General features: G+C 47.8%; 1 protein-coding gene across 3 annotated transcripts in view; it reads right to left on the bottom strand.

Moving 5' to 3' along the window:
- LOC134358831 (slit homolog 1 protein-like) overlaps window positions 1-11295 on the bottom strand; it is a 339272-nt gene that overhangs the window by 315777 nt on the left and 12200 nt on the right. For all 3 annotated transcript variants that reach the window (XM_063071371.1, XM_063071370.1, XM_063071372.1), the window contains exon 4: window positions 4323-4394. In XM_063071371.1, coding sequence (XP_062927441.1) covers window positions 4323-4394 — 72 coding nt within the window. The remainder of the gene's footprint in view (window positions 1-4322; window positions 4395-11295) is intronic.

The following is an 11295-nucleotide window of genomic DNA, read 5'->3' as shown; positions in this document are numbered from 1 at the left end:
CCAGAGAATTACCACCCTCAGCCTAAAGAAATTCCTCCTCATCTCTGTTCTGAAGGAATATCCTTTATTTTCAATACCTGATAGGCTTCAATGAGATCCCACCCCTCACTCTTTGAAAACCCAGTGAGTACAGAGCCAGAACCATAAAACGCTGCTTGTACATTAACCCTTTCATTCCCAGGCTCATTCTCACAAACCTCCTCTAGACCCAGCACATCTTTTCATAGATAAGTGAGACAAAGCTGCTCACAATACTCCAAGCGCAATACTCTAAACTTCTTAACTCGTCCTAACAGTCATAGCTCCTAGAAACCTGCCCGTCAGAGTCCATGACAGCCTATGTACGCATCTAAGTTATTTTATTCAGAGATACAGCATAGTATGGACCCTTCCAACTCAACACACCACGCTGCCCAACAACCCACCGATGGAACGCCAGCCTCATCACAGGACAATTTACAATGACCAATTAACCTACCAACCTGTACATCTTACACTGTGGAAGGAAACCAGAGCAGGAGAAGGAAACACACACACACACACACACACACACACACACACACACACACTCACACACTCACACACACACACACACACACACACACACACACTCACACACACACACACACTACACACTCACACACACACACACACACTACACAGACACACACACGTTCACACACACAGACACACACACACACTCACAGACACACACACAGACACACACACACTCAAACACTCACACACACACACTCACACTCACACACACACATACTCACACACACACACAGACACACACACTCAAACACTCACACACACACACACTCACACTCACACACACACAGACACAGACACACAGACACACACACGCACTCACACACACAGACACACATACACAGACACAGACACACACACACGCTCACAGACACACACACTCACACACACACAGATACACAGACACGCACACACACACAGACACACACACTCACACACACACACACATATACATACACAGACACACACACACACTCACACACTCACACACACAGACACACACAGCCACAAACACGTGCACACACACACAGACACACAGACATAGACACACACATGCGCGCGCACACTCACACACACTCACACAGACACACACACACACTCACACACACTCATACATACACACACTCACACAGACACACACACACAGACACACATACCCACACACACACACACACACACACACACACACACACACACTCACACACAGAGTCACACACACAATCACACACACACTCTCTCTCTCACACACACACACACACACAGGACGAATGTATAAACTCCTTACAGAGGACACCGGAATTGAACTCTGAACTCTGACACCGCAAGCTGTAATAATGTTGCATTAAGCACTACACTACCATAGCACCCTATATAAAGACACAAGATAAAGATTAAAGATTAGACTAATTTGTTATAAGTAGATAGAAACATTAAAGTATTCTGTGAAATGCATTATTTGCGTCAACAAACAACACGGTCGGAGGATTATATTGGGAGTGTTGCCACACTTCTGGGTACTGACATCGCATGCCCACAACTTACTAACCCTGAAGTCTTTGTAATGTGGGAGAAAATCAGAGCTCCTGGTGGAAATCCACATTGTCAGAATCAGAATCAGAATCAGGTTTATTATCATCCGCATGTGTCATGAAATGTGTTAAACCTAGCTGCAGCTGTTCAATGCAATACATAATATAGAAGAAGAAGAAGAAGAAGAAAAAAAATAATAAAATAACAATAATAAATAAATAAATTACGGTATACACTACATTGAATAGATTAAAAATCGTGCAAAAAGCAGAAATAATATATATTAAAAAAGTGAGGTAGTGTTCACAGGTTGAATGTCCATTTAGGAATCAGATGGCAGAGGGGAAGAAGCTGTTCCTGAATCGCTGAGTGTCTGCCTTCAGGCTACTGTACCTCCTACCTGATGGTAACAGTGAGAAAAGGGCATATCCTGGGTGCTGGGGGTCCTTAATAACGGACGCTGCTTTTATGAGACACCGCTCCTTGAAGATGTTCTGGGTACTTTGTAGGCTACAGCCCAAAATGGAGCTGACTAGATTTACAACCCTCTGTACCTTCTTTCGGTCCGGTGCAGTAGCCCCCCCCGCCTCCACTCCCACACCCCCCCCCGACCATTACCAGCCAGTGTTGAGCTCTCACAAGGAGAACGTAGAAACTCCTTAGAGACAGACAGCAGAAATTGAAGCAGGATTTTACATCTGGTGCTGTAAACTGTTATGCTAATTGCCACACTGCCGTGCCATCCTGATAGCTTGCATAAACGTTCTCAGCCTCACAGGGACTTGGCACCAGGGCCAGGACACCATCAGGGGTAAACTGAAACACATAGGAGACTGTGGATCTGAGCATTTGAGTACAAAGTGGCCACGTTGAGTGTACATGTTCTCCTCTGACAACTGTGTGACATCAATATTGGGTGGCCAGAATGGATACAATGGGCCAAAGGGCCTTTACCTTTGCCACACAACAGTCAAACACTACGACCAAATCTTTGGGTCTTGATGCAAGGTTTCACCTCGAATTGTTCAAATCATTGAGCCCCTCCCCCAGCACTCCGCACCACCACTGCTCAACTCACTGAGTTCCCCCAGCAGGTTGTTTGGTTGCTGCAACACACAGAAAATGCCGGAGGAACTCAGCAGGTCAGGCAGCATCCACGGAGGGCAAGAAATAGTCGACGTTTTGGGCCGAGACCCGTCACCGGGACTCGGAGAGAGATCCTCTCCAGTGGTGGCACCTGACCTGCTCAGTTCCTCCAACATTTTGCTCCAGATTTCCAGCATCTGCTGAATCTTTAAAAGATTAGCTTTATTTGTCACATGTGCATCAAAGCACACACTGAAAAACGTCATTTGCGTCAAAGACAACACAGTCCGAGGACTGTATTGGGAGTGTTGCCACACTTCTGGTACCAAGAGAGCATATCCACAGCTTACTAACCCTAACCTGTACCAGTCTGGAACATGGGAGGAACCCAGAGCACCCAGAGGGGTAAAATGTGCAAAACTGCACCCTGATCTTACAGCTGGCATTGCAAACTGTAGCACTAACCACTACGCCTCCACGCTGCCCGAGTATAAGGACCACTTACACATACAATTGTTTGTTGCATTCAATGAAGCAGTATGACTCCCCGATCTCACTAAAATAATCCCAAAAATGGGGGCCATTTGGCCCATCATTCTCATGCTAGCAACACATCACAGTGCTTTTCCCTGAACTTCAGGTTCCTTCGTTGATCAAACACTTTTGAACTCCTGTAATCCACCGCCAGCCACCTATTCCCTCTGTTACATTCCAAATAATCAAACAGCCACGAATTGGTATATATAATTCCAAAGAATCCTTTGTGACAGGCCCTGTGTACATTGTAGCCCTGGGGAACGCTTGATGAGAGGAAGAGGAGGGTACCAGTCTGTCTAATTATAGGATTCACACTTGGCTGTTAACACAACAGCGTCTTCACTGAATGAGACAGGTCTATAGGTTATAATGGAAAACATATTAGGCTGTTAATTCAACAATGAAAAATACCACGGGGAAGACGATAATTTCATTGCAAGTGAGACAGAGATTGGTGCATTGAGGGAGCTAACCGGAGAGGCACCTAAAATAGTGCATTAGAAATGATAGTCTTACAGTGAGGATGGGGTGTCAAGCAGAGTGTTATGTGTGAGTGATTAATTGTGACACACTGAGGCTGATGTATGATGGCAAGATTGTATACTGGGGCAGAAATGGATAATACAAAGCAGAAGAAAATGCAAGAAAATGAATTTCAAGGTTGTATATGGAATACATATCTTGTAGTAAATTTACTTTGAACATTGAACATAACTTTAAGAAAGTAAAGGGGGATGTCAGAGGTATTTTTTCTTTTTACACCGAGAGTGGTGGGTGCGTGGAACACACTGACCAGGGGTAGTGATACAGGCTGATACATTTGGGACATTTAAGAGGCTTAGAAAGGTGCGGGGATGAAAGGATTAGATTGATCTTGGAGTAAGTTAAAGGGTCAGCACAACATTGTGGGCTGAAGGGCCTGTACTGTGCTGCAGTGTTCTGTTTTCTGTGTTGTACCAGATACTAATACCGAGAGTACAGAGCAATAGAATGAGAGAGGGTTTATACACGACAATCAATGTACAACATTATATCACCATCTGATGCATCCTGCACCTGATGCCAGCACACATTATCAAGATTCAATGGAATCAACAAGGAGGGCTGTTACTCACAGTCTGTGCAGAGTGGGATTCTTCTGAAAGAGCAGTTCTGGCAAGATATGCAGCTGGTTACGATTCAGGCGTCTGGAATCGGAGAGAGAGGGAAGCATTCAGGAAAAAACATCAAAGAGTGATTGTGGATAATTACAGCCACTTCACCAATGCTTCGCAAACCCATCTGCTCCAAACACTTTGTCATTGGGAATCCTTCTTCTTCAACCCTGTCACCTCCCAGCTTCTCACATCATTCCCACTCCTCAGCCCTCCACCATCTACCCTCCTTCCCCTCCTTCCCCTCCCACCTGCGTCCATCTATCACCTGCCAGCTTGTGCTCCTCCCCCTCCCCTCAACCCTTTTATTCTGGGTTCCTCCTTTTTCTGTTCCATTTCTGATAAAGGGCCTCAACCCAAAACATAGTTTGTCCATTTCTCTCTACAGATGCTGCCTGACCTACTGAGTTCCTCCAGCACTTCGCATGAGTTGTCACTGAATCTCACTGGAGTCCGGTTCGCTGGACCCAATGCCCATTGCTGGTTAGGGTCCTTCTATTATTCAATGCCCGATGCTTTGAGCACCTACTATGTTCATTAAACACCGGGCTGTGAACGTTTTCCCAACAAGAGATTCTGCAGATGCTAGAAATTCAGAGCAACACACACAAAATGCTGAAGGAACTCTGCAAGACAGGTGGCATCTATGGAGGAGAATAAACAATGGATCTTTCAGGCTGAGAACCTCATCAAGACTGGAGAGGAAGGGGGCAGAAGCCAGAATAGGGTGGCGGGAGGGGAAGGAGTACACGCTGGCAGGTGATAGGTGAGACCAGGTGAGGGAGAAGGTGGGTAGTTAGGGAAGGAAGATCAAGTGAGAAGCTGAGAGCTGATTGGTGGAAGAGGTAAAGGGCTGAAGAAGAAGGAACCTGATTGGAGAGGTGAGTGTACCATGGGAGAAAGGGAAGGTGGAGGGATACCAGAGGGAGGTCATGGCCAAGTAAGGAGAGGAGAAGGGGTAAAAGGGGAGCCAGAATGGGGAATAGAAAAAAGTGGGGAGGGGAGAGAAATTGCCTAAAGTCAGAGAAATCAATGTTCATGACAGAGGCACGCCAGTGGATCTACTTCATCACAAGTTTGAGAAAATTCAGTATGTCACCAAAAGCACTTGCAATTTTCTACTGATGTCGGTTGGAAAGCATTCTGAACTGGTTCCATCGCTGTATGGCATGGAGGCTCCAATGCACAGGATCAGAAGAGTTGTCTACTCGGCCAGCTCCATCTGTCTCCACTGTTGAGGATATTTTCAAAAGGCAGTGCCTCAAGAAGGCGGCAGCCATCACTAAGTACCCTCACCATTGGGGAAACTGCCCCCTTTTCATTCTTACCATCAGGGATGATGTACACGACTCTGAAGGCCCACACTTGATGATTTAGGAACAGGTTCTCACCCTCCGCTATCAGATTTCTGGCTGATCCAGGAAAACATGAACACTATCTAACCCGTGTTGTCCTTGCCCTGGGAATGTGTGATGGTCCAGTGTCAGACATGGGAGCAGAATTGGTCCATGGAATCTGCTCTGAAATTCCACCATGGCTGATTTATTATCTCTCTCAACCCTATCCTTCCGCCTTCTCCCCGTAACCTTTGATGCCCTTACTAATCAAGAAGCTGCTATCCTCCACTTTAGTATACCCAATGACTTGGCCTCCATAGCCGGGTTTACCCTCTGGCTAAAGAAATTCCTCATCTCTGTTCTAAATGGATGTCCCTCTGGTCCTAGACCCACCCATTATGAGAAATATCCTCTCCACATCCACTACATCCAGACCTTTCAATATTCGATAGATTCCAATGACATCCCCACACATTCTTCTGAACTCCTGCGAATACAGGCCCAAAGCCATCACACATTAGCCCTTTTGTTCCTGGGATCACTCTCATGAACCTGCCCTGGACTTTTTCCAATGCCAGCACATCTTTTGTTAGACGAAGGTCAAAACTGCTCGCAATACTCCAAGTGCATTCTAATGCCTGATAAAAGCCTCAGCAGTGCATCCTTGCCTTTTAATTTTCTCCCCATTTAGAAAATAGCCCATGCCTTTATTCCTTCTACCAGAGTGCATCACCATGCACTTCCCTACAGTATATTCTATCTACCACTCTTGCCCATTCTCCTAATCTGTCCAGGTCCTCCTGTGGATCCTCTGCTTCCTCAACACTACCTCTCCCTTCATTTTTCCTTGTATCGTCCACAAGCAGAGCCACAGAGCCATCAATTTCATCGTCCAAATCATTGACACTTCACATGAAAAGAAGCTGTTCCAGCACTAACTCCTGCGGAACACCACTAGTGACCAACAGCCAAGCAGAACAGGCCTCCTTCATTCCCACTCTTTGCCTCCTGCCAATCTTCTATCCACACTAGTGTCTTTCCTGTAATACCATGTATTCTTCATTCGTTAAGCAGCCACGTGTATGGCATCTTGTCAAAGGGCTTCTGAAAATCTAATCAGAAGGCCCTTGCCAAGGGAGAAAAGGGAGCTTCAATCTGCATTGAACCTGTGCTGTCCCTGCCCTGGGAGTGTGTGATGGGACAGTGTGGAGGGAGCTTCACTCTGTATCTAACCCGTGCTGTCCCTGCCCCGGGAGTGTGTGATGGGACAGTGTAGAGGGAGATTCACTCTGTATCTAACCCGTGCTGTCCCTGTCCTGGGAGTGTGTGATGGGACAGTGTAGAGGGAGCTTCACTCTGTATCTAACCCGTGCTGTCCCTGTCCTGGGAGTGTGTGATGGGACAGTGTAGAGGGAGCTTCACTCTGTATCTAACCCGTGCTGTCCCTGCCCTTGGAGTGTGTGATGGGACAGTGTAGAGGGAGCTTCACTCTGTATCTAACCCGTGCTGTCCCTGTCCTGGGAGTGTGTGATGGGACAGTGTAGAGGGAGCTTCACTCTGTATCTAACCCGTGCTGTCCCTGTCCTGGGAGTGTGTGATGGGACAGTGTAGAGGGAGCTTCACTCTGTATCTAACCCGTGCTGTCCCTGTCCCGGGAGTGTGTGATGGGACGGTGTAGAGGGAGCTTCACTCTGTATCTAACCCGTGCTGTCCCTGTCCCGGGAGTGTGTGATGGGACGGTGTAGAGGGAGCTTCACTCTGTATCTAACCCGTGCTGTCCCTGTCCCGGGAGTGTGTGATGGGACAGTGTAGAGGGAGCTTCACTCTGTATCTAACCCGTGCTGTCCCTGTCCCGGGAGTGTGTGATGGGACGGTGTAGAGGGAGCTTCACTCTGTGTCTAACCCGTGCTGTCCCTGTCCCGGGAGTGTGTGATGGGACAGTGTAGAGGGAGCTTCACTCTGTATCTAACCCGTGCTGTCCCTGTCCTGGGAGTGTGTGATGGGACAGTGTAGAGGGAGATTCACTCTGTATCTAACCCGTGCTGTCCCTGTCCTGGGAGTGTGTGATGGGACAGTGTAGAGGGAGATTCACTCTGTATCTAACCCGTGCTGTCCCTGTCCTGGGAGTGTGTGATGGGACAGTGTAGAGGGAGATTCACTCTGTATCTAACCCGTGCTGTCCCTGTCCTGGGAGTGTGTGATGGGACAGTGTAGAGGGAGATTCACTCTGTATCTAACCCGTGCTGTCCCTGTCCTGGGAGTGTGTGATGGGACAGTGTAGAGGGAGATTCACTCTGTATCTAACCCGTGCTGTCCCTGTCCTGGGAGTGTGTGATGGGACAGTGTAGAGGGAGCTTCACTCTGTGTCTAACCCGTGCTGTCCCTGCCCTGGGAGTGTGTGATGGGACAGTGTAGAGGGAGCTTCACTCTGTGTCTAACCCGTGCTGTCCCTGTCCTGGGAGTGTGTGATGGGACAGTGTAGAGGGAGCTTCACTCTGCGTCTAACCCGTGCTGTCCCTGTCCTGGGAGTGTGTGATGGGACAGTGTAGAGGGAACTTCACTGTGCTCGTTGTCCATGGGAATGGTACTGGAGGATTGGAGGGAGGCGAATGTTGTCCCTTTGTTCAAAAATGGTAGTGGGGATAGACCGGGTAATTATAGACCAGTGAGCCTTACGTCTGTGGTGGGAAAGCTGTTGGAAAAGATTCTTAGAAATAGGATCTATGGGCATTTAGAGAATCATGGTCTGATCAGGAACAGTCAGCATGGCTTTGTGAAGGGCAGATTGTGTCTAACAAGCCTGATAGAGTCCTTTGAGGAGGTGACCAGGCATATAGATGAGGGTAGTGCAGTGGATGTGATCAACATGGATTTTAGTAAGGCATTTGACAAGGTTCCACACGGTAGGCTTATTCAAAAAGTCAGAAGGCATGGGATCCAGGGAAGTTTGGCCAGGTGGATTCAGAATTGGCTTGCCTGCAGAAGGCAGAAGGGTCATGGTGGAGAGAGTACATTCAGATTGGAGGGTTGTGACTAGTGGTGTCCCACAAGGATCTGTTCTGGGACCTCTACTTTTTGTGATTTTTATTAACGACCTGGATGTGGGGGTAGAAGGGGGGGTTGGCCAGTTTGCAGACAGAAAGGTTGGTGGTGCTGTAGATAGTGAAGGTTGTTGAAGATTACAGACAGACATTGATAGGATGCAGAAGTGGGCTGAGAAGTGGCAGATGGAGTTCAACCCGGAGAAGTGTGAGGTGGTACACTTTGGAAGGACAAACTTCAAGGCAGAGTACAAAGTAGATGGCAGGATACTTGGTAGTGTTGAGGGGCATAGGGATCTGCGGGTACATGTCCACAGATCCCTGAAAGTTGCCTCACAGGTAGATAGGGTAGTTAAGAAAGCTTATGGGGTGTTAGCTGTCATAAGTTGAGGGACAGAATTCAAGAGTCGCGACGTAATGATGCAGCTCTATAAAACTCTGGTTAGGCCACACTTGGAGTACTGTGTCCAGTTCAGGTCGCCTCACTATAGGAAGGATGTGGAAGCATTAGAAAGGGTTAAGAGGAGATTTACCAGGATGCTGCCTAGTTTAGAGAGTATGGAATATGATCAGAGATTAAGGAAGCTAGGGCTTTACTCTTTGGAGAGAAGGAGGATGAGAGGAGACATGATAGAGGTGTACAAGATATTAAGAAGAATAGATAGAGTGGATAGCCAGCACCTCTTCCCCAGGACACCACTGCTCAGTACAAGAGGACATGGTTTTAAGGTAAGGGGTGGGAAGTTCAAGGGGGATATTAGAGGAAGGTTTTTTACTCAGAAAGTGTTCGGTGCGTGGAATGCACTGCCTGAGTCAGTGGTGGAGGCAGATACACTAGTGAAGTTTAAGAGACTACTAGACAGGTATATGGAGGAATTTAAGGTGGGGGGTTATATGGGAGGCAGGGTTTGAGGGTTGGCAAAACATTGTGGGCCGAAGGGCCTGTAATGTGCTGTACTATTCCGTGTTCTATGTTGTATGTTCACTCTGTGCTGTCCCTGCCCTGGGAGTGTGTGATGGGACAGAGTAGAGGGAGCTTCACTCTGTATCTAACCTGTACAGTCCCTGTCCTGGGAGTGTGAGATGGGACAGTGAAGAGGGAGCTTCACTCTGTATCTAACCTGTACAGTCCCTGTCCTGGGAGTGTGAGATGGGACAGTGTAGAGGGAGCTTCACTCTGTATCTAACTTGTGCTGCCCCTGTCCTGGGAGTGTGTGACGGGACAGTGTAGAGGGAGCTTCACTCTGTATCTAACCCGTGCTGCCCCTGCCCTGGGAGTGTGTGACGGGACAGTGTAGAGGGAGGTTCACTCTGTATCTAACCCGTGCTGTCCCTGCCCTGCGAGTGTGAGATGGGACAGTGTAGAGGGAGCTTCACTCTGTATCTAACCCATACTGTCCCTGCCCTGGGAGTGTGAGATGGGACAGTGTAGAGGGAGCTTCACTCTGTATCTAACCCGTACTGTCCCTGCCCTGGGAGTGTGTGATGGGACAGCGTAGAGGGAGCTTCACTCTGTATCTAACCCATGCTGTCCCTGTCCTGGGAGTGTGTGCTGGGACAGTGTAGAGGGAAGTTCACTCTGTATCTAACCCGTGCTGTCCCTGTCCTGGGGTTGTGTGATGGGACAGTGCAGAGGGAGATTCACACTGTATCTAACCCGTGCTGTCACTGTCCTGGGGGTAATGACCAGGATAACATGATCGATTTTCATGCAAGTGCCAACCCAGTCACTTCATCCTATCACCCCTGAACACATCAATGTCTGTGAGGCTACACCAGGGAAAAAGAGTTTCTCAGGAAACTTGCCCTGAATATCTTTGTTTATGAACCACTGACAGTTAACATGCAGGCGAAGCAGGCAATTCCAAGAACACATCGGTCTCTAATGCAGCAGGATTTGGGAACAAGCCCAGAAATGATTGCTCCAATTATACCATGCCCTGGGGAGACTGCCTCAGGAATATTGTATAAAAATCTGGTCTCCATACCCAAGGATAGATGATCACACTGCAGTATATTGATTCCTGGTATTGTGAGAAGAAATTAAGGACACCAGGCCTGCACCCTTTGTTGTTTAGAAGAATGAGAGGTGATCTCATTAATATGTAGAACATTTTAATTGATGAAGAATTGGTGTTTCAAAAGGGCTGATCATTTAAACCTGTGTTATGTAGAAAACTTTTCCACGGAGAGTGTGGAAGCTCCCGGCCCTGGAGAGTGGAGGATTCTGGATCATTTTGAAGTGGAGGTGGAAAAATACCTGACAGATCGAAGAACAGGAGGTGGGGTACGGAGAAATGGCACAGAAGAGGAGTTGAGGAGAGCACTGATCGGCCATGATCATATTGAAGAGCAGGGCAAGTTTGAGGAGCTGAATGACCTAATTCTGCTCCTACCCTCTCGCTTTCTTGTGCTTCCATCCCCCTGACCTTGGGGGATGTCCAGAATCCTGAGCAGAAGCATTCTTCGTTGAAGAGGGCTGTGCGAGGTCAGTCACTAAGCACATTCCGCAGATCGATAGATTTCTCGTTACTATCGAATTTATGGAGTGTAGGT

The sequence above is a fragment of the Mobula hypostoma genome, chromosome 19, assembly GCF_963921235.1.
Source record: "Mobula hypostoma chromosome 19, sMobHyp1.1, whole genome shotgun sequence".
Classification (NCBI taxonomy): domain Eukaryota; kingdom Metazoa; phylum Chordata; class Chondrichthyes; order Myliobatiformes; family Myliobatidae; genus Mobula; species Mobula hypostoma.
The sequence above is the reverse complement of the archived record's forward strand: the minus strand, read 5'-3'. Positions and strand labels throughout refer to the sequence as shown.